Source organism: Grampus griseus, assembly GCF_964374135.1.
Source record: "Grampus griseus genome assembly, chromosome: 9".
Taxonomy (NCBI): domain Eukaryota; kingdom Metazoa; phylum Chordata; class Mammalia; order Artiodactyla; family Delphinidae; genus Grampus; species Grampus griseus.
Window position 1 is genome coordinate 1,821,360 of NC_139003.1, and position 24,722 is coordinate 1,846,081.

A 24,722-nucleotide genomic window follows, 5' to 3' on the forward strand; every position below is an offset into this window, starting at 1 on the left:
TCATTCTTTGTATAAATTCTCACTGATGTGTGGGATGATTCTTTGAGATTGTGTGAAAATCCAGTTCCTCGACAGTTGTTCACCCAATAGCTTATAGTAATTTACTGACATAGTTCTCAAACTATCATTTGTGTGCATCTATACAGTCTGGATATATCTGTAGAATCCTGGGTAAAATGAAATTCGGTGACCTAGTTCAATCACCTTTCAAATTCCATTGAAGCACACTGGCATTTTAAAGTTGTGGATTAACGCTTCCTAGATCATGCCTATAGCTCAGCATGTGAGTTCCATCAAGTAGGAAAAGGTAGGAAAAATCATCAGATTGCAAGAGTCATTTCCTAAACAGAAGTGCAACAGAACAGGACCCCATCCCCTGTCCCAGATGTCCTCCGCACCCTGTCCTGCTGGAAGGGGTGTGAATGACTAGGAGAAAACAAGGTAGAATCCCAGATTCTCGATCACAGCCTCTCACCCCCCTGCTTCTGCCCCCGACTTCTCCAAAGGCCAGAGCGGCTGCAGGAACTGCCCACCCTGCCAGAGGGGCGCCTCCTAGAGCCAGGACAGGGGACAGCATCGTGGGCATCTCCAGCCGGCCGGCGCCACAGAAGCCACTGTTCAACCTCCGTCATCGAGATCCACAATATTTTAAGGCCATTTGCTCACATACTGCCTTTAATGGTCTCCTACTCCTGAGGGCAAATCAAGTATATTTTCTTGGTAAGTCTGAGGCACAGACATCACATAAGCCATGATTCTGATTTTTTGCACATACTGTTCCTTGCTTGGAACAGTTACCTAAGCGATCAGGAAGGGTATTAGAAAAAAAAATCTATTATCGCACTGCTTTAGAGTCGAGCCTAAATCCTCTTACGCTTCCGATTCCCGCGCAGTCCTGGGACGCTGTGAAGAAGCCCCTCACACCTCCCACCCCGGCACACAGAAGGTGGGCGAAGTTGCAAGACGCCAGAGAAGGAGACGCACAGACAGCAGCCCGGCGGCCTGAGGTCAGGCGGGGGGTCGGACGACAGCACGGGGTTGACGTGTTGATGGCAGCTGCACGGGGCCAAGGTCCTTACGCTTCACACGCCCACGGAAGTCATACAGCGGAAGAAAGGGGATCCCGCACACAGTGAAGGGTAATTTTCTATCACTCATTGTTCCACGTGGGAGTGCAGCCCCCAAAATAGGTACGTTTAGAAAAGATCGAAATAAATGTGTGAGTGATGCTTCCACAAATAAGTGTAACAGGGAAGTGTGACCGTGAGTTTTATCTTAGTGATTTGAGGGTCACATCGTCAGAATAGCATACTCTCATACCGTGCTGTCCTAAAGAAACGTGGCCTATAGCACTAAATCTGAAACAGCATAAAGACTAACTTGAACAGTATGTTAACATTAGTAATAAATACAAAATTTCCGGTGCCTACTGTGTGCTATGGGTCAGGGCTGGAGCAGCTCTGCGGGGAGGGGTTACTGCCTTCACAGCACAGGCACGGACTCTGAGGCCACAGCTGCAGCTGTTGGCCTGAAGCCGCTGAGCTGGGGAGGGAAGACCGGGGACTGCGGCCCGGGTAGCCGCTCCTTCCTCTGGGCCCGGCCATTTTGTATGAGGCGCATAACAGAAAGTTGTCAAACAAGCCGGAAAGTACAGATAAGAATGGTTAAAAGAAAGGGTAGAAACTGAAGTTATTTATTTCTAAAACGCTCGCATTTTGGTGACCCCAGGAGGTCCTCAATAAAATGGTTGCACTGTGGGCCTTTCTTTCTTTTTTTTTTTTAAGTTCGCTTCCATTTCTCAGGGGATGTTTATTTAAACAACTGTCATAAAATGGCCAAACAGAAGTTGCTTTGAATTTAACCTTATTCCAATTTTATGAATTTATGAGTTGACTAGAAGAGGAAATCTGAAAGTATGGACCGACTGGATTAGAAAGCCAGTTTAAGGTGCCCGCATCTCAACCATTTGTAAAAAGCCCCAAACTGAAGTAAGGCTCAGGGTTTCACGGCCTCGCTGGCCTCCATGACCCATGAGTCACTGGCAGGGACCCGGCCCGGAGCGTCGAGGGTCACACCCACCTTTGCTTCAAAGAACTTTCTCCTCAACTTGGCGTCCGTGGGCGGCACCGTCCTCCTCAGCTCCCGGTACCACTTCCTGACCACGTGTCCCCTCCAGAAGGCCTGGATCCTGGAGCACAGAACCCCATCAGCCCCGCCGTGCCAGCCCCGGGACGCGGCCAGGCCACAGGGAAGACCCCCCAGCAGCTTCCAAAGGCCTCCGAGCACCCTCTCAGATGGGCAGGCACGTTCCTGCGGCTCGGGGACCCCTCACCTGGTCGCACACTTTATTCTGAAGAGTCGGGCCCCGTCGTGAATCACTCTGGTTTGATACTGGTTCTTTCTACAGAGAGGACAGGTTTTTTTATTTCCGAACTTTTCAAAAGCCTGAAGGCATGCCTGAAGAAAAACATTTCGCTTAAAATTTTACGAGTAATTACTTATAAACAACATTTTTACTTCTAATGTAATTATAGTGTTCTTTTCTCTCGTAATTATGAGACAGTCCAATTCAGATTATGAAGGGAAGAGGTTTCATCAGATGTTAACACCTTCCTCCTGAAACTTGCTCCAAAAATGGTATTTTATAAGAATATACATGCAGATACATCAAAAACTTCTGGGAACACCTCACGTGAAGGCGGATGGTCCCTGCATACGGGCGACTGCACAGTGAGCTCCGAGGGCGAGAGCTGTCACCCACTCTGGCGTACCGTACCAGCCACACTCTCTCATACAAACATCGGTGGCTCTTCTGCCACAGAAAATTCACCTTTTTCAAAACAGGATGAATTGTACTCTAGCCTAAAGTCATATTTCTAAGCATAAATGGTGGTTATGGATAAAATAAATGGTTCCTTTGAGGAGCCTTTAAGTGAGAGAGACGAGGCTCCACCCCTCTGAGCTACAAGGATGCTGCGAGCAGTTCAGGATGGGACAGACGTGGGTTACTCACCCTGTGGAACACATGGGAACATGAAAGCAGCACCTGTTCACGAGAAGACAGAGATGTTTGAAGTTTAAATTAGTTTAAAAGAGAAGCAGCATCAATGCATTAATTAAAAGAAAAATTCTGACTATTTAAAAAGTAGGCTGTGTTGTTTCTTTGACAAATTTACAAAGCAGATTAACAACTTTGATATTTACAATATTTAGCGTTTAAGTTTAGCATAGCACAGGTATATAATCTCAACAAGAAAAACTAACTTAACAACAATCTGAAACATCAAACGAACACATGAAGTTTGCTGTAGAATGAGTGTATATTTAAAACGGAAACAATTACAAAAGAGAAGTATTTCTGGGCAGATCCAAAGAGAGAGAGCACGCTGGTGAGGACCCAGGCTGGGGGGCGGGGAGCAGAGAAAGGAAAACAAATATCTTTCCTTAGGGCTTTGTTCAACTCAACTGCACTCTTGAATTTAATTAGCAATACACCCTAGAGACATATGAATCACTTTTTCTTTTTTAAATGCAGGGAAGTGTGGTCTCCAGAAAATTCCACCTTCCTGTGACCCAAATTCTCCACCAAGTGATGACATTCTGGGCTGTGACAAAGGAGCTTGGACTGAACGAAGAAAAAGGTAGCTGGCTCTTCTGGAAGGAAAGGCCAGGGAGGGGTGAGACCAGGACAGCCAGCACGAAGCGACTCAGGCGCCCGCGGCCTCTCTCCGAATGTGTGGGACGGAGACAGGCGGCAGAGGCATTTCACCAGCAGTGCAGGCTTCCACCTTCCCAGGGCCACGTGATCCTGGTGAAACTTTCCAGTTTCAAAGTGACCACCGCCCCCCCCCCCCCCACCGTGCCTTCGTCTGGTCTACACTTTTCTTCTTTAATGGGAAGAATGGAAGAAATATCAGAACAAATAGAACTTAGAAAGATCTAAAACCTTTCCTTGAAACTTACTGCATGCCACCAATAACCCTAAATTGGAAAAACTCAGTAATGAGGTCCTTTTTAATTACCAGCCTTGAATCTAACAGCAGCCTTTCGTGCATTCAATTGCTCATTGTCAATAGAATCATCTTTCAGAGTGTTTCATCTATCAACAGACATTTGATGATCTATATTGAATAATATTTTACTCTGTATATTTAAAATATACTTTCAGGGCTTCCCTGGTGGCGTAGTGGTTGGGAGTCCGCCTGCTGATGCAGGGGACACGGGTTCGTGCCCTGGTCCGGGAGGATCCCACATGCCGCAGAGCGGCTGGGCCCGTGAGCCATGGCCGCTGAGCCTGCGCGTCCGGAGCCTGTGCTCCGCAACGGGAGAGGCCGCAGCAGTGAGAGGCCCGCGTACCGCAAAAAACAAACAAAAATATATATTTATATATATATATAAATAAATATATATATATATACTTTTAAATGTCCATAAACATTTGTTATTGGCAAACACTCTCTGAGATAACAAAAATAAACGATTCAGCCTTGGTGAATACACTAAAAATGTCCCAGAAGTTCAGATTAGATTCTAGCTGTCCCAAGCACACTTCCTGAGCTGGCCTACTGTGGATCACGTGAATTGTTTATGTCCTCATCTGTTAAAGGGGTATAATGCCTACCTCCGAGACATACGAGATTAACTGAAGCCTTCTCAAATCATTAAATGTCGGGAAAATGCCAACTATTGTTTATAACTAAGGAAAAAGCTAAACATGAGAACAATAAATAGAAATGCAAAATAAACACGTGTCTATATCTATAACCAAAAATGCTATAGTGAGAAATTTATAAAAAACAACATGGAAGAAATGGTGGGCATGTTGCATCCTGATTCCCCCTTAAGATATTCAACTTCAAACTTTCATTCTTCATACCACAGTCAGGCTAGATATTTATAGCATAATTACGAAAGAGGTTGCTGGGGCCAGAAAGATTCCTTGTGGCTTTATTAGCTCTTTTGCTACTAAAATGCTAAATCATCCTAGAGGTATTTCTGTGCTTTAAGGGCTAATATCTTTCTGAAATATCCAACTTTCATATATGTAAGATTAGGTTCTGATAGAGAACTAGAACATAATAAGTATGTTTAAAATAACGTGTGAGTTCAAATTAGTAAAGAACAAAATTGTATGACTGTGAACTAACTCATTAACAGTGAAACTTATTAAAGCAAATTAAGTTTGAGGGTTTACGTGCCAGTATAGTTAAGTAAAGCTGGGGTTCCTAGGCTGTGAATTTTAAGCCTGCCTTTAACTGTATTTGCTGTATTTTTTAAAGCAAATTTCCAAGTGCCTCTGTGTAGGAAGCATAATGCTATGCATGTGAGAAATCACTACACGGTGGCCATTAGCTCAAAAAAAAAAAAAAATCTAAGAATAGCAAAGTCCCTAACTTTCAGGAGATTAAAATTTAATTAGGCAGACAAAGTGTGTATAGAAAAAACCCCTATGACATAGATTGATTGTATATTATGCATATTATCATCAATCTTACTATGGTAAACTTTCATGAATAAAGATTGTTAAAAGATTTTACTTGAAGATCCTTCCACAGGTTCTTTGGAGAGATTCAGTCTTCGTTTTTCTTTTATGGTTTCAAGTCACAAAACAACTTAAAAGTTCCCCACCCTTCTGCCCTCAGTGCCCTCCCGGCAGCGTCCCCGCTCACCCCCAGCTGCTCACAGCCAGCGGAATGGGAACATTCCTTTTGTACAAACTCTGTACTTGAGAACTAACAGTATTCAGTAAATAAGTCTGTTTAATGAGGGTGTTTAGCTCTTTCTCACACACATACTTTAATTAATGGAAACAAAATGTAAGTCTTTGAGGGTCACATAGGAGGAAGAGACTGGAAAATGAAGCATGGACTCCCTTAGCCCCAGTTCAGAGTCCAGTCACTAGAGAATGCCCCACGGGCCTGCTTATCTAAGCTCACGCTAAACACCTGCGGGCGAAGTTCGAATTCTTCTTTGCATATTGGGCACGGCTGCATGGACTCCCCTTGCAGGATGGATCTTTGCTTCACTTTTTCCCATTCGTCTGATGACAGTGGCAATGGGGGAGGCTCAAAGAGGCCCAGCTTCTGTGCTGAAGTTAAAACAATATGAAATATGAGTTAAATCTCTTCTAGAATATGGTAACTCATGCATAATTTTAATGACATTATTTTGCAAATATTAAAGCAAAACACTTCCATTGCATACTTTATTCCACCATATTTAGAATGCTGCTTTTTTACGGGTGCACAGAAGTCAAGGAGAATACTATCTTACATTTATGCTTTAGGCTTTTATTTACAAAGAATTCCCCATATCTATTTCATTTTCATGATTCTATAAGGTAGGCCGGACTGATATCACTTTTTTTTTTGCGGTACGCGGGCCTCTCACTGTTGTGGCCCCTCCCGTTGCGGAGCACAGGCTCCGGACGCACAGGCCCAGCGGCCATGGCTCACGGGCCCAGCCGCTCCACGGCATGTGGGATCCTCCCGGACCGGGGCACGAACCCGTGTCCCCTACATCGGCAGGCGGACTCTCAACCACTGCGCCACCAGGGAAGGCCTTTAGTATAGTTTATAGTGCTTGTTATCATTGGTGGATTTGCTTTGGCTGCTCTCTTCTTTCTTTTTTTTTCTTTTCAAAATTACTTTGTAATTTTTTTATTTTTAAGAATTATTTTTTATTTTGATAACTTTCTTTTTTTTTTCCTCCGTTTTCTTCTGAGCCATGTGGCTGACAGGGTCTTGGTGATCTGGCCAGGTGTCAGGCCTGAGCCTCTGAGGTGGGAGAGCTGAGTTCAGGACATTGGTCCACCAGAGACCTCCCAGCTTCACGTAATATCAAAGGGTGAAAACCTCCCAGAGATCTCCATCTCAACGCTAAGACCTAGCTCCACTCAATGACCAGCAAGCTACAGTGCTGGACACCCTATGTCAAACAACTAGCAAGACAGGAACACAACCCCACCCATTAGCAGAGAGGCTGCCGAAAATCATAAGAAGTTCACAGACACCCCAAAACACACCACCAGACACAGTCCTGCCCACCAGAAAGATAAGATCCAGCCTCATCCACCAGAACACAGGCACCAGTCCCCTCCATCAGGAAGCCTCCACAAGCCACTGAACCAACCTTAGCCACTGGAGGCAGACACCGAAAACAATAGGAACTACGAAACTGCAGCCTGTGAAAAGGAGACCCCAAACACAGTAAGTTAAGCAAAATGAGAAGACAAAGAAACACACAGCAGATGAAGGAGCAAGGTAAAAACCCACCAGACCAAACAAATGAAGAGGAAATAGGCAGTCTACCTGAAAAAGAATTCAGAATAATGATAGTAAAGATGATCCAAAATCTTGGAAATAGAATAGACAAAATGCAAGAAATATTTAACAAGGACCTAGAAGAACTAAAGAGCAAACAAACAATGATGAACACCACAATAAATGAAATTAAAAATTCTCTAGAAAGAATCAATAGCAGAATAACTGAGGCAGGAGAACGGACAAGTGATGGGGAAGATAAAATAGTGGAAATAACTACTGCAGAGCAGAATAAAGAAAAAAGAATGAAAAGAATTGAGGGCAATCTTACAGACCTCTGGGACAACATTAAACGCACCAACATTCGAATTATGGGGGTCCCAGAAGAAGAAGAGAAAAAGAAAGGGACTGAGAAAATATTTGAAGAGATTATAGTTGAAAACTTCCCTAATATGGGAAAGAAAATAGTTAATCAAGTCCAGGAAGCACAGAGAGTCCCGTACAGGATAAATCCAAGGAGAAACATGCCAAGACACATATTAATAAAACTATCAAAAATTAAATACAAAGAAAAAAATATTAAAAGCAGCAAGGGAAAAACAACAAATAACATACAAGGGAATCCCCATAAGGTTCACAGCTGATCTTTCAGCAGAAACTCTGCAAGCCAGAAGGGAATGGCAGGACATATTTAAAGTGATGAAAGGGAAAAACCTACAACCAAGATTACTCTACCCAGCAAGGATCTCATTCAGATTCGACACAGAAATCAAAACCTTTACAGACAAGCAAAAGCTAAGGGAATTCAGCACCACCAAACCAGCTTTACAACAAATGCAAAAGGAACTTTTCTAGGCAGGAAACACAAGAGAAGGAAAAGATCTACAATAACAAACCCAAAACAATTAAGAAAATGGTAATAGGAACATACATATCAATAACTACCTTAAATGTAAATGGATTAAATGCTCCAACCAAAAGACATAGACTGGCTGAATGCATACAAAAACAAGACCCGTATATATGCTGTCTACAAGAGACCTACTTTAGACCGAGGGACACATACAGACTGAAAGTGAGGGGATGGAAAAAGATATTCCATGCAAATGGAAATCAAAAGAATGCTGGGGTAGCAATTCTCATATCAGACAAAATAGCCTTTAAAATAAAGACTATTACAAGAGACAAAGAAGGACACTACATAATGATCAAGGGAATCCAAGAAGAAGATATAACAATTGTAAATATTTATGTACCCAACATAGAAGCACCTCAATACATAAGGCAAATGGTAACAGCTATAAAAGGGGAAATCGGCAGTAACACAATCACAGTAGGGGACTTTAACACCTCACTTTCACCAAAGGACAGATCATGCAAAATGAAAATAAATAAGGAAACACAAGCTTTAAATGAGACATGATACATCATTCTCAATGGTGAAAAACTGAAACCATTTCCTCTAAGATCAGGAACAGGACAAGGCTGTCCACTCTCACCACTATTATTTGACATAATTTTGTAAGTTTTAGCCACAGGAATCAGAAAAGAAAAAAGAACTAAAAGGAATCTATATCGGAAAAGAAGAAGTAAAGCTGTCACTGTTAGCAGATGACATGACACTATACATAGAGAATCCTAAAGATGCTACCAGAAAAATACTAGAGCTAATCAATGAATTTGGTAAAGCAGCAGGATACAAAAGTAATGCACAGAAATCTCTGACATTCCTATACACTAATGATGAAAAATCTGAAGGAGAAATTAAGGAAACACTCCCATTTACCATTGCAAAAAAAGAATAAAATACCTTGGAATAAACCTACCTAAGGAGACAAAAGACCTGTATACAGAAAACTATTAGACACTGATAAAATAAATTAAAGATGATACAAGCAGATGGAGAGATATACCATGTTTTTGGATTGGAAGAATCAACATTGTGAAAATGACTATACTACCCAACGCAATCTACAGATTCAATGAAATCCCTATCAAATTACCAATGGCATTTTTCACAGAACTAGAACAAAACATTTCATGATTTGTATGGAAACACAGAAGACCCTGAATAGCCAAAGCAATCTTGAGAAAGAAAAACAGAGCTGGAGGGATCAAGCTCCTGGACTTCAGACTATACTACAAAGCTACAGTCATCAAGACAGTATGGTAGTGGCACAAAAAACAGAAATATAGATCAATGGGACAGGATAGAAAGCCCAGAGATAAACCCACACACATATGGTCACCTTATCTTTGATAAAGGACACAAGAATATACAATGGAAAAAAGACAGCCTCTTCAATAAGCGGTGCTGGGAAGACTGGACAACTACATGTAAAAGAATGATGGTGCAGTGGTTGAGAGTCCGCCTGCCGGTGCAGGGGACATGGGTTCGTGCCTCGGTCCAGAAAGATCCCACATGCCATGGAGCGGGTGGGCCTGTGAGCCATGGCTGCTGAGCCTGCGTGTTCCGAGCCTGTGCTCCGCAACGGGAGAGTCCACCACAGTGAGAGGCCTGCGTACCGCAAAAAGAAAAAAAAAAAAAAAAAAAAAAAAGAATGAAATTAGAACACTCCCTAACACCATACACAAAAATAAACTCAAAATGGATTAAAGACCTAAATGTAAGGGCAGGCACTATCAAACTCTTAGAGGAAAACATAGGCAGAGCACTCTATGACATAAATCATAGCAAGATCCTTTTTGACCCACCTTCTAGAGTAAGGGAAATAAAAGCAAAAAATGAACAAATGAACAAATGGGACCTAACGAAATTTAAAAGCTTTTGCACAGCAAAGGAAACCAAAAACAAGATGAAAAGACAACCCTCAGAATGGGAGAAAATATTTGCAAATGAAGCAACTGACAAAGGATTAATCTCCAAAATTTATAAGCAGCTCATGCACCTCAATATCAAAAAAACAAACGGCGCAATCCAAAAATGGGCAGAGGACCTAAACAGACATTTCTCCAAAGAAGATATACAGACTGCCAACAAACACATGAAAGAATGCTCAACATCATTAATCATTAGAGAAATGCAAATCAAAACTACAATGAGATATCATCTCACACCAGTCAGAATGGCCATCATCAAAAAATCTACAAACAATAAATGCTGGACAGGGTGTGGAGAAAAGGGAACCCTCTTGCACTGTTGGTGGGACTGTAAATTGATACAGCCACTATGGAGAACAGTATGGAGGTTCCTTAAAAAACTAAAAACAGAACTACCATATGACCCAGCAATCCCACTACTGGGCATATACCCTGAGAAAACCATAATTCAAAAAGAGTCATGTACCAAAATGTTCATTGCAGCTCTGTTTACAATAGCCAGGACATGGAAGCAACCTAAGTGTCCATGACAGATGAATGGATAAAGAAGATGTGGCACATATATACAATGGAATATTACTCAGCCATAAAAAGAAATGAAATTGAGTAATACTGTATGCTAACACATATATATGGAATTAAAAAAAAAAAGGTTCTGAAGAACCTAGGGGCAGGACAGCAATAAAGATGCAGACGTAGAGAATGGACTTGAGGACATGGGGAGGGGGAAAGGTAAGCTGGGACGAAGTGCGAGAGTGGCATGGACATATATACACTACCAAATGTAAAGTGGATAGCTAGTGGGAAGCAGCTGCGTAGCACAGGGAGACCATCTCAGTGCTTTGTGACCATGCAAGAGGGAGGATATATGGGGATATATGTATAGCTGATTCACTTTTTTATAAAGCAGGAACTAAGACACCATTGTAAAGCAGTTATACTCCAATAAAGACATTAAAAAAAAAAAGAGCATGTGGTCCAACCTCATTAGTAACTAATATGCATAATAATTAGATTTTTAAAATAAGAGCTCCTGAAAGAATGACTCATTTACTCCAAATTGGGATTCTCTTCCTGATGTCTAATTTGCATCTACCCTGCTCAGGTGACTGTTCCAAGGCTGCTCGATCATTTCTGTAAACTGTACCTGCACATGGAAGACAGTCACTAAATCACTGTCACATTCTCCAAGCCTGTGCCTCTCCTGTGAGATGCCGTGTCTAGGACAGAACTAGCACTGTTAGCAGTTCTGGGGAGAATGATAAAGTGTCCACTGGGCACTGCAGCAACCTCAGGCTCCCTCTTCGTGGTTCAGCTCCTGCCCACAGGCCTTCAGCTCCTCTGCCATCCATCACCTGGCTTCGGACGCAAGTCCCAGCCAAACTTACTTTCCATACCCAGCATCACTGAAAACTTCATGGTGCTTCATCAAAAAATTAAATATAGAATTACCATATGATCCAGCAACTCCTCCTCTTGGTGTATTCGCCAAAGAACTGAAAGCAGGAACTCAAGCAGATATTTCTACACCAATGTTCACAGCAGCATTATTCACAGTAACCGAAAGGGAGAAACAAGTGTCCATTGATGGAATGGATAAACCAAATGTGCTATATGCAGGTAATGGAATGGTATTCCATCCTAAACAAGAATGAAATTCTGATAGTGCTACAACATGAACGGACCTTGGAGATGTTATGCTAAAAGCAATAAGCACAAAAGCACAAGTATCGTATGACTGCTCTTATACGCGGCTCCTAAAGCAGTCAGATTCGTAGAGACACAAAGTGAATTCGCGGTTGCCCAAGGCTGGGGGCGGGGACAGAGTTTGGGAAGATGAAAACGTCCTGGAGCCGGACAGCGGCGATGGTCGCTCAACAGTGGGAATGCGCTTAATGCTACTCAACTGTGTGCTTAAAAATGGTTGAAATGGTAAATTTGATGTTATGTATATTTTTTTTCTCTTTTTTTTTTAACATCTTTATTGGAGTATAATTGCTTTACAATGGTGTGTTAGTTTCTGCTTTATAACAAAGTGAATCAGTTATACATATACGTACATCCCCATATCTCCTCCCTCTTGCACCTCCCTCCCTCCCACCATCCCTATCCCACCCCTCTAGGTGGTCACAAAGCACGGAGCTGGTCTCCCTGTGCTATGCGGCTGCTTCCCACTAGCTATCAGTATTACACTTGGTAGTGTATATATGTCCATGCCACTCTCTCGCTTTGTCACAGCTTACCCTTCCCCCTCCCCATATCCTCAAGTCCATTCTCCAGTAGGTCTGTGTCTTTATTGCTGTCTAACCCCTAGGTTATTCATGACATTTTTTTTCTCTTAAATTCCATATATATGTGTTAGCATATGGTATTTTTCTTTCTCTTTCTGACTTACTTCACTCTGTATGACAGACTCTAGGTCCATCCACCTCATTACAAATAGCTCAATTTCGTTTCTTTTTATGGTTGAATAATATTCCATTGTATATATGTGCCACATCTTTATCCATTCATCCGATGATGGACACTTAGGTTGTTTCCATCTCCTGGCTATTGTAAATAGAGCTGCAATGAACATTTTGGTACATGACTCTTTTTGAATTATGGTTTTCTCAGGGTATATGTCCAGTAGTGGGATTGCTGGGTCATATGGTAGTTCTATTTTTAGTTTCTTAAGGAACCTCCATACTGTTCTCCATAGTGGCTGTGCCAATTCACATTCCCACCAGCAGTGCAAGAGTGTTCCCTTTTCTCCACACCCTGTCCAGCATTTATTGTTTCTAGATTTTTGATGATGGCCATTCTGACTGGTGTGAGATGATATCTCATTGTAGTTTTGATTTGCATTTCTCTAATGATTAATGATGTTGAGCATTCTTTCATGTGTTTGTTGGCAGTCTGTATATCTTCTTTAGAGAAATGTCTGTTTAGGTCTTCTGCCCATTTTTGGATTGGGTTGTTTGTTTTTTTGTTATTGAGCTGCATGAGCTGCTTATAAATTTTGGAGATTAATCCTTTGTCAGTTGCTTCATTTGCAAATATTTTCTCCCATTCTGAGGGTTGTCTTTTCATCTTGTTTATGGTTTCCTTTTCTGTGCAAAAGCTTTGAAGTTTCATTAGGTCCCATTTGTTTATTTTTGTTTTTATTTCCATTTCTCTAGGAGGTGGGTCAAAAAGGATCTTGTTGTGATTTATGTCATAGAGTGTTCTGCCTATGTTTTCCTCTAAGAGTTTGATAGTGCCTGCCCTTACATTTAGGTCTTTAATCCATTTTGAGTTTATTTTTGTGTATGGTGTTAGGGAGTGTTCTGATTTCATTCTTTTATATGTATCTGTCCAGTTTTCCCAGCACCACTTATTGAAGAGGCTGTCTTTTCTCCACTGTATATTCTTGCCTCTTTTATCAAAGATAAGGTGACCATATGTGCGTGGGTTTATCTCTGGACTTTCTATCCTGTTCCATTGATATATAGTTCTGTTTTTGTGCCAGTACCATACTGTCTTGATGACTGTAGCTTTGTAGTATAGTCTGAAGTCCAGGAGCCTGATTCCTCCAGCTCCATTTTTCTTTCTCAAGATTGCTTTGGCTATTCAGGGTCTTTTGTGTTTCCATACAAATTCTGAAATTTTTTGCTCTAGTCTGTGAAAAATGCCATTGGTAATTTGATAGGGGTTGCATTGACTCTGTAGATTGCTTTGGGTAGTATAGTCATTTTCACAATGTTGATTCTTCCAGTCCAAGAACATGGTATATCTCTCCAACTATTTGTATCATCTTTAATGTCTTTCATCAATGTCTTATAATTTTCTGCATACAGATCTTTTGTCTCCTTAGGTAGGTTTATTCCTAGGTATTTTATTATTTTTATTGCAATGGTAAATGGTAGAGTTTCCATAATTTCACTCTCAGATTTTTCATCCTTAGTGTATATGAATGCAAGGGATTTCCGTGCATTAATTTTGTATCCTGCTACTTTACCAAATTCATTGATTAGCTCTAGTTGTTTTCTGGTAGCATCTTTAGGATTCTCTATGTATAGTATCATGTCATCTGGAAACAGTGACAGCTTTACTTCTTCTTTTCCGATTTGGATTCGTTTTATTTTTCTTCTCTGATTGCTGTGGCTAAGACTTCCAAACATATGTTGAATAATAGTGGTGAGAGTGGGCAGATGTAATGTATATTTTACCACAAGAAAAATTTTAAAACCTCAAGCCCCTCTCCTCATCCGACCCCTCGCGTTTCTTCCCTGCTCTCCCGGTCTCCTCCACCCCGGCTCACCAGGCTCCGCCACTCTGTTCTTATTTCAGTATTTCAGCTCCTCAAGTGCCCCAGGTCTCTTGCCTCAGAGCCCTGCCTCTGTCTTCTCCTCCATCAAGAACATTCTTCCTCTGTTCTTCACAGGGATAAACACTTTTTATCCTTTGAATCTATGGCAGAAGCTAGCTCATGTTCACCAGCCTGTTCCCCTCCTCCTGGGCACACAGCTGGACCTTACTTCCCAGCCTCCCTTGCTAAAAAAAAAAATAAGAAATAAAAATCAAAACCTTTTCTTTTCCTAACTTTGCAGTTTAAAATAATCTCGGACTTGTAAACGGTTGTAAAACCGTGTAAAGAACCCTCATGTGCCTTGCACTCGGCCTCCCCAGACGCTCACAGTTTACACGCCCTGAGTGCAGTGGTCCAATCTAGCGATTTGTGTTGATCCAACGCTCTTGGTTAATCTATACTCCCCGCAGGATGTCGTTCTTGTCTCACTGACGTCGTTTTGTTCTGACCCTGATCACTCACAGGGCTCAGTTGGCCTGTCCCCTTGGCCTCCCAGGATCTGGGACAGCACCTCAGTCTTTATTTGCTTCTCTTGACGCTTTTGCAGAGCACTGGCCAGGAACTGTGTAGAATGTCCTTCCACCTGGGTCATCTAAGTTTTCCTCAGAGTTACATTTGGAGATGCATCTTTGGCGAGAACGCCCTAGGAGGGATCTGCGTCTTTCTGAGAGCCTGGCGTTGGACTTTGTCACTTGGTAAAGGTGCTGGCGCTTCTCCTGTGGTGAGCTGGTCCCCGGGGTAATGCCATGAGGCTGTGCCCCGACCTGTGTCTCAACGCGACTCCCCTGCTAGTTCCAGCGTCCTCAGATGGTTGTTATCAGTGTGCTCTTTACCACATGGTGATTTTCTATTTCTAGTTCTGGTCTACTATACTTATATTTGTCATTCTACTGTAAGAAAGAGCCTTTCCCATTACTTATTTATTTCTTCAGTTATTTATTTATGTCACTGTAGATTAATGGATATCTACTTTATTCTGTTTTACTGATTCTTACTCTACTTATCATTACTATCTTCATTTTCTTACTCAAATTGGCCCCATTATCACTTTTAAACTTCAGTACAGACATATCTTTCTGTAAGATCATAAGTTAAAATAATTTCTGTACCAGAGAAAATGGTACTATTAATCTCAACCAGATTCTTTAGGTCTAATAAGTCAAAATATGAATGAAGATTCGCTTACCTAAAGTTAGTGGTGGTGGTTTTGGATCAAGAACGTATTCTTTTTCTGGATCTTCCGCTTTAGGGCCTTGTGTGGTTTTTTTAAGTCCAGTATCTATTGTTGCTTTTGTATTTCTTTTTAGAGACTTGGATCTGTTCTCTGTCCAAGAATGTACATTTGTACATTTGTCCTTTGTCTTAGAATGATCTGCTATTGAAAGATTTCCAAGTTGAAGATCACGTAACATGTGATCTTGTAAAGCCACTGCAGTGACTGCTAAGTTATCCTGTTTAGATGAATGACCCTAGAAAGTGGGGAAAAAAGCCTTACATGCAGAACATTATCGAATGTACCATTTACAGGAAAGCTTATGCTCTAACAGTCAACCTGGATGCCACACCAGACCAAATCCAGTAGTAAAGGATGCTTCACCCAGCATTACCCAGGTCAGGGGAGCAAAGCCCAGTCTCACCATTTATGCTAACGACATAGTAACATCTTTTCACTTAATTACTAAGGCCTTAATCGTAATATGAATAAATGTATTCTGACGTATATAAGCTGTGCGTGCCTGAGCACATTCTGTTTCACTATAATTAGACTCCAGGCAAAGCTTACTTCTGTTACACTAAAGAGAAACTTGCATTTACGTGTATGCTTTTTTAGTGAAAACTTATACAAAATACAATTTCCATGCAGCTAAGAGATGCTTACACCAAGTACTACAGCTGACAGTTCCTCACTGAAGCAAGGTTTGCAAACTATTTTTTATACTTTCAAATAGCTGAATTAAAATATATTCATGAGTGGGGCTTCCCTGGTGGCGCAGTGGTTGAGAGTCCGCCTGCCGATGCAGGGGACGCGGGTTCGTGCCCCGGTCCGGGAAGATCCCACGTGCCGCGGAGCGGCTGGGCCGGTGAGCCTTGGCCGCTGAGCCTGCGCGTCCAGAGCCTGCGCTCCGCAGCACGAGAGGCCACAGCAGTGAGAGGCCCGCGTACCACAAAAAAAAAAAAATCTATCTATCTATCTATCTATCTATATTCATGAGTAAAACAATGTGTATGTTTTAAAAAGGATTTTGTACCTTATTTTTTGACATGCTGGCCCAGGAGAAGTGGTTTCTTGGCTATATCAAAGTGTATCATCATTTCATATCCCAGTCTTTTGATTCTTGTACTGTAATAAAGCCAACAGAAAGCCAACGTTAGGGTGTACCTAAAATCTCCGATGACGTTTACGGGGAAGAGCGATATGGAGAGTCTAACTGATGATGATGAGTGCGCACCAGCACAGCACTCAGCTCTCTGCTCTGATCCCAGAGGAACTCAAGCCGGTCGTGACTCGATTCACCTGTCCTCAAGCAGGTCTCCTGATAGTTGGAGGGAACCTATTAATATGAATGAGAACAATCTGTTGCTAAATATAATGTGCCTATACGTGAATACAACAAAATTTCAGACTACAAAGATCAGAGAATGTAAGTGAAATACCTCTTAAAGGGATAAGATTAAAACAGGGATTTGAAGGACAGAGAGCAGGCAATGAACATGCTACCCCACAGGTACAAGAAAAGCACAGGCACTCCAGAACTCAGCAGGTGTTTATGTTTTAGAGAAGGGAACAGTGGATGCTCTGGGATGTAAGAGGAATACTGTCTGACTTCACTCTGTCCACAACAGAGACATACATGGCTTCTAATCTTGCTCTACCTGTTTATACAAGATACGCAGCATATCTGAGTCTGTTCCCCCACCTCAAGACAGATATAATAACGCTCTCCTTGCAGGGTTACTGCTAGGATTAAATGAGACAACCTTTGTAAAGTATCTAAAATAGGTCCTTCTACACGGAAGACACTCTGTAAACAGTTACGCTTGATCCAGTTCCCTTCAGAGCTGATGGAAAGGCGCTTCCCTGCTGGCGCAGTGGTTAAGAATCCTCCTGCCAATGCAGGGGACACGGGTTCAAGCCCTGGTCTGGAAAGATCCCACATGCAGTGGTGCAACTAAGCCCACGTGCCACAACTACTGAGCCTGCGCTCTAGAGCCCACGAGCCACAACTACTGAGTCCACGTGTCACAACTTCTGAAGCCCGCACGCCTAGAGCCTGTGCTCCGCAACAAGAGAAGCCGCTGCAATGAGGAGCCCACGCACCGCAACAAAGAGTAGCCCCCGCTCGCCGCAACTAGGGAAAAGCCTGCGCGCAGCAATGGAGACCCAACGCAGCCACACACACACACACAAAGCTGGTGGAAGAATTTGGAATTGGCCCTTTTAGTTTTTAGACAAGGGTATATCTTATGAAGACAAGAGTACAAAATATATTGGGATAGGGAGGAACAGTAAACTGCTGGAGTAATTAGGGAGTACTGCTGAGGGCTTGATTGTAAGACAAGAGACAAATTAATCCCAAACATGTATCTCAGGATCAACACCTACATTCAGTTAGTCCCACAGAATGAGCTTCCTAAGGGGTGAGTGCAGAATGAGGAAAGCAAGCACAGTGGAAAGGAGTCTGTGAGATCCCCAAGACCCCTTAGCAGTGAGGTGACAGCTTCTACGGCAACCCCGTTCCCCTTCAATTCTGGCATCAAGAGGAGAATGAAGGAGTTTCCATCTAATATTTCATCACAACAGTCTAGGCTGAAGAAATGGTAGAAGGTATTTAAAATGCTGAAAGATCACTAACAGAATCTTCTACTTTCAAAATGCCTACAACCTGGCAGAATATAGTTTGCATCATCCTAAAAATTGTTTAATAATCATAGCTAGCTATCTGCAGTCGACAATTTTATCTCAAGTGTCTACACTGTAAGCCACTGGGCTTAACATCAAGAGCTTTTAAAAACTGTGCCCCTTGTAAGTCCTATAGTGTCGTTAAATTTCAACATTAGAAACTATTTTCAACTATTTAGTCCAACTTCATTTTAAAAGGAGAAAACATATCCAGAGATTACTGACTCCTCCAAAATTATATAATTAGTCTGTGGCAGCAGTACGGTTAGAAACTTAATCCTTACCCAGTATTAAGAGCTAAAATTAACAGGAATATTTTTTCTTCGTAAATTCCATTGTTAACAGTTAAAAGAGGTAGTGCTTGGTAAAAAGATACCACTGTGGTGGCAAAATTGTTACCGATTTGTCTAAGTGACTTTAAGCTAATTTATAAACATGCTAGTTAAAAACACAGGAACACCAGAGAAAGTTTTTAAAAGACAATTGGACACACTGTGTTGCCAGGTTTTATAACTTAGGAATTCCTTGTTTTACATTTTTGATGAGATTCCACCCAGGTTGGCCAGAAGCACAGAAACAGTTGTAGAATGACAGTCCTCCTGTCCCTGGGTATCCGTGGGACTGGTTCCAGGACCCGCCGGTTTTCACCAAAACCCCCGGATGCTCAAGTCCCAGAATCAGCCTCCACCCGACCCCCGTCCTCCGCCAGGGAGAGTGTAGCACTGCGGTACGTATTTACTGAAGAAAATCCGGGTATGGCCTGCAGGTGGGCCCCGCAGTTCACATCCTCGTTCAAGGGTCAACTGCATATGTTAACCGTGGGCCCCCTTTCAGTAACGGGCTGGTTGTGGTTCTCAGTGACCGTTCTAGGCCCTCCCAAGGGATGGCCACGGAGTAGGCGGGCTGCCCTGGGGACCCGAGGACCTTTGGGTCTGCACAGGACAGTCCCGGCCGCTCCCGCCTCCAGGGCGCCCCCTCCCCTGCCCTCCCCAACCCATCCCACCTCTCCACCCTACTCCACCCGGGGCCGCACCCTCCACCTGCGGTTCCACCGCAGCGGAACCGACCCCGCCCTCTGCACACACACCGCGGCCGACGCCCTCCACCTCTGCGGCTCGCTGTTGCCTAGCAACCGCCGCCGCTCCGGTCACACGCCAGCGCGCATGCTCAACGGCCCAGTCCTGCCCCACGCTGAGCACCATTTTCCGGAAGCCCGCTGCGGCTCTGCCACAGTGCGCATGCTCGCAGGTCCCGCCCTTCGTGCAGCCACACTGCGCATGCTCACCGGCTCTGCCCTGACCATAGTGCAGAAGCCTCTATCGCTTGGGCGGTGCTTTTACACCGCGCATGCTCATCTGCTGCGCGCCGCACAGGGCCGCGCCGCGCATGCTCGCCGCCGCGCGCGCTCGCGCAAGTGTCGGGGGCGGAGTGTGGAGTGCGGGGTGGGACGCACGTGGGGTGCGGACGCACGTGGGGCGCGTCGTCGAGTTCCCCGGCTCCGTGGTTTCCTTCGCTTAGCGCTCGCCAGATTTCGGCGCCCGGAGCGCGCCCTGCTGCGGGTCCTGGAGCCCTGACTGCCCAGAAAGCCAGGCCGCTGGCCCTGCCTCGGGTGTAGCCTGGACACGCCTGGCCCACTTCCTTTCCCTTCTTTAAGCATCACATCCTGCACTGCCCGTTGTCCAGTGTCCGAAAACCATTGTTTCCTATATTTGAATTTTTTAGTTGACGGAGGTAAGCTTAAATCCAGTCGCTAACGCTTCATCGCGGCACAACGCAGAGGCCAATAGAAGTTTGTTGAGACAGTGACTCAGCTGTGCTATTTAAACTTTTATTGAAATGAAGTTCAGCTGAAAGTACAGAGAAAAAATACAAAATGCAAATAGTTCTTTTTTTTTTCACTTCTCTGAAAGTGAGGTCTAAAGAAGTTACCATGTTGATTGGAAATAGGTCATTGATTGTTAAAGGCCTAGAAGTTAAAGTTTTTGATGTACATTGGAGTAAATGATACACTGATGAAACAAGATAATCTGAAGCTTTATTGAAGATAATTTTTTTCCTAATGGAATTAAATTTTCTAAGATGGCCACTCCTATTTGGAAGTTTGTTGAAACAGACTAAAAACAAGGTAAAATTTTTTGATAAAGCCAAATTAAATTCATAATGAAGTTCATAATCTTTCACATAATATTTCAAACTTTTCCGACAAATATTGTAATCTTGATTTACATTCCAGTTGGTGATGGGTCTAGGAGACAAGTAAGGGTCACTAGTCCTCAGGACCTTTTGTTTTGTGACTCAGCACAGAGGAAAGAGTGGGAAAGCTTTGGATTCAGATAGGTAGATCTTACTTTTGGGTTCTATGTGTAAAGGGGACATTTCTTACTTCTCCCCTCAGTATCCACGAGCCCTTCTCCACCAGTTGTCCTGGGGATGCTTCAGTCCTGGGATGGAACATATGCCCAGCTTCAGCTCATCAGAAAATCTCAGTGCCCTGGCCATAGTGACTCACAGTAAGTCCCCTACATATGAACGAGATCCATTCTGAGAGTGTGTTCATAAGTCCAGTGTGTAAGTCCAACAGAGCTAGCCTAGGTACTCAACTAACACAATCGGCTATATAGTACTGTAATAGGTTTATAATACTTTTCACATAAAGAATACATAAAAAACAAAGAATGAAGAAAATGTTTTCAATCTTATAGTACAATACCTTGAAAAGTACAGTAGTACAGAACAACAGGTGACACACAGGGGCTGGCATCCAGTGAACAGGCAAGAAGAGTTACTGACTGGAGGAGGGAGAGGAGGTGGGAGACGGTAGAGCTGAAGGATCATCAATAGGGGACGGACGGCAGCTGCAGTGTCGCTCACGCTGGATGCTGATGGCACAGGTTCTGGTTCCTTGCTGGATTCAATTCTATCTACCCTCCTGAAAAAACGATCCAGTGATGTCTGGGTAGTAGCTCTGTTTTTCTCGTCATAGGTGACGCGGTAGCACTGGATTGCATTCTGAAGGGCTGCTGCAACCTTCGTGTGCCGTTCTACGTTTGGGTCCTGTCCCTCAAAAACTCACAGTGCCTCCTCAAATAAAGAAAATCCCCTTGCCATTTCCTGCGTCGCGAATCTCTTCTTAGCAGTACCAGCTACATCACCGCTGCTTTTACGCTTGCTTCTGGACATCCTGGGCTAGAAATAAAGGTACTGTACTGCTCTACTCTATACAGTACTGTACAGTGACGTACACAAAAGCACAGCCCCTTGTAGAGGATGCACGCATGTGACCACGTCCACCAGACACGTGAACTACCTTACGTGATTGGACGTGTGAACGCACGTTCGCATCTCTGAAAGTTCGAAACTTGAAGGTTCGTATGTAGAGGACTTACTGTAATTGGAATGAGCATAGGACCTAGTGGGGCGGATCAGATGGACTCAGTATATTTGTGGCAGCTACTGGAAAATTCCTTTAATTCTTCCTACTGAATGTAGAAACAAGAAAAGACGTGAAACTGCAGCTGTGCTGGCTATCTTGTCATTACAAGGTGAGAGCCTGAAGCTGTTGGGGGCCATCGTGAACCTCCGAAGGAGGATTATACAGGAAGTGGCAGAGATTTGGACAGAGTCCAAGCCCTGGTGAGATAGTTTAAGCCCTGAAGGTAGCCCAGCTCTGAGTCTTTCCACTTACCTGAGTGAATAAATTCCCTTTATGCTTCAGCCAGTTGAAGTCTGGTTTTCTGTTACTTGTAATGGGAAGAATTCAAATGACAAATAGGTATATTATTACCACCTTAAGGCTCTGGTGGGCTTAAGACGGCATACGCATGTGACCTGCTTAGCCCAGGGCCTGCTAATCTTTGTATCCATTTTAAGGTATTTTTATTGAACGTAAGCATCTAAGAAAAATTCCCATTTTAAAAATTCCTTCCCTCTGTCCACGTGTTTAAAATTTCAGGACAGTTTTACTACCTGCATGTTTTCTATCCTAAAGAAATGGGTCTTTCTTCTTAGCTACACAGAATATTTTTCTGCAGGCATTTGCTTAAAAACTTAGTCTTGCAATTATTACTTTGTAATTCTTGACAGAAAGCATAGCTGACATGATTGTTATTTGAAGATGTTATGAGGACCATGTTCCTCACCCTCCTCCAGATAGAGTGTTCTGTCCATCATCAGAGTGTGACATTCTTGGATGGGAAGGGTTCAATAACTTGTGTAACCCACCTGTCTCACTCCCAAAAGCATGCTGTCAGTGATGTGTAGTTACGCTTCTAGCGTTTTTGTTTGTTTGTTTCAAGATGGGCTTAAGAGATTGCCGTATGTAGAGTGTGTTTGCATCCTCTGAAAATCCCGAGTGCATTTTCCAAAGTACTGTCCAGTGCCCTTTATGGAAGCACTCATGTCACCTGAAAACTGGGTTCACCTCTCGGTGGGTCTTGAGCCAAAAGACACAACCAAGCCAAAGAGCAGGAGAAGAAAGGACTTATTCCAGAAAGTCTCCTGCATACGAATGAGTTCCAATTTGTAAGTCCAACGAAGTTAGCCTAGGTACCCAACGTTTACAGATAATGCCAGACACGTGAACTAACTTACGTGATTGGACATGTGAACGCATGTCTGCATCTTTGAAAGTTCGCAACTTGAAGTTTCATATGTAGGGGACTTCCTGTACTTGCAGCAAGTAAGGAGAACGCTGGGGATCTTTTCCAAAGTGGTGTCTCCCCAAACAGCAAAGTTGGGGAAGTTTTAAGCTAAGGGTACTTGCATATTCATGAAGGGGCTTGAGCAGAGGAGAAGTCAGCACTGAATTGGGGCGAAGGTTGACAGAGTCCAAGCTTTAGTTTATCAGAGTCATGCTCTTTGAGCGTCAGTGTCATCATCCCATCCTGTACCTGGTGGGGGCCTTAATTTCTGCAGAACTCGATGACTGTATCACATTGTTATGTACGTCCCTCGAGGAGGAGCTCTGTTTTATGGCTGAACTATTGTTTCTTTTTTTAAAAAATTTTTAAACTTTTTTGGCGGTACGCGGGCCTCTCACTGCTGTGGCCTCTCCCGTTGCAGAGCACAGGCTCCGGACGCGCAGGCTCAGCGGCCATGGCTCACGGGCCCAGCCGCTCCGCGGCATGTGGGATCCTCCCGGACCGGGGCACGAACCCGTGTCCCCCGCATCGGCAGGCGGACTCTCAACCACTGCGCCACCAGGGAAGCCGTGAACTATTGTTTCTTGACTGCTTTTCCTTTGGCCCTCACTTCCCTTAAGGTCAGTCATTACTGAGACCTGTTCAAAGGCAAGCATTGTGGCCAGGCTTAGATCACAAAATGGCTCAGGCCCAAAGTGGCTTCTCTTATGTCTAGAAAACGATGCCTGTTCCCTTTCTCTGGGGTCCCCCTACCCTATCTGCTTACACTTGCATGATTAATATATTTTAGAATTTCAGAAACATGCATTGGATGTTCTGGGAATGGTCTGAAGAGAAAGGTGTAAGGTCGGATCTTAACAAACGGCACCGCGAAACAGGAAAGCTTCAAGTGAGCTTTATTAGGGAGCGCTCCCGGGCGAGGTTCACTGGTCCGAGAGAAAGGGGCCAGAGAAGTCGCGCCCGGGCGAGGGTTGGGCAAGATTTTATAGGGGAAGAAGGGAAAGGGGTGTGGGTGAATCTGGGAGGGTGCAGGGTATTCCTTATTTGGTGGTCTTTTCGGGTATCCCGGGGGACCGTTAGTCCCGCCCCTCGAAAGGCGGGAAGGCTGGGCTGGGTTCAAAGTCCCCAGGTCAGTTCCTGGAACTGGGTGGTCCGGAATGTCTCCAGGGCAGTTTCTGGAACTGGGTGGTCCGGAGAATTTCGGTCTGATGCAACCTGTGAATCTGATTGTGTTCCCCTGCCTCGGGCCAGTTGGCCTTACAAAAGGAACTGAGAGGAAATTAGATGCACATGGAGAGGACAAGCTGGGTCTGGCTGCTTTGCCGAGTTGCACAGAGGACACAGGTGTGCCTGGAACTAGCACGCCGTGTTCTGTTCTCCACGGTGCTGAAGAAAGAAGCCTCCTGTGTGGTGCTATAGTTTAGAGATCCAGGCATCAACATTGTGACAAGGAGGGTGATGGTGCCCACACATCTCAAAGGAGGGGCAGCCAAAGACAGGAAGGGCCGGCTATTTAACGGGAAACACTTATATGAGGGGGGAAATCTTATACTATATTTTGTCTGTGTAGGAGCAATGCAGGTGCTACTGAGTCCAAGCGCATACTGCTCCCCGCACAGCAGACCAATAAATCCAGAGACAAGGTCTTGGGGCCAGGAATGGTGACTATTCAGAAAGCCAGCAGACTGAGAAGATGGCGGACTCGTGTCCCAAGAACCATTGTACCCAAGTTAGCATTCAGGCTTCGG

At 43.8% G+C, this 24,722-nt stretch overlaps 1 protein-coding gene across 1 annotated transcript in view; it reads right to left on the reverse strand.

The window, feature by feature from the left end:
- Positions 1-19,541, reverse strand: part of RNF32 (ring finger protein 32) — a gene marked incomplete at its 3' end in the record, with an annotated part of 39,009 nt that extends 19,468 nt beyond the window's left edge. Inside the window, 7 exon segments of the mRNA XM_082661883.1 lie at positions 2,080-2,188; positions 2,333-2,457; positions 3,014-3,046; positions 5,946-6,088; positions 15,620-15,902; positions 16,683-16,774; positions 19,420-19,541. Of these exon segments, the coding sequence (XP_082518009.1) occupies positions 2,080-2,188; positions 2,333-2,457; positions 3,014-3,046; positions 5,946-6,088; positions 15,620-15,902; positions 16,683-16,697 (708 nt within the window). The 5' untranslated portion in view covers positions 16,698-16,774; positions 19,420-19,541.
- Positions 19,542-24,722: the final 5,181 nt, after the last annotated feature.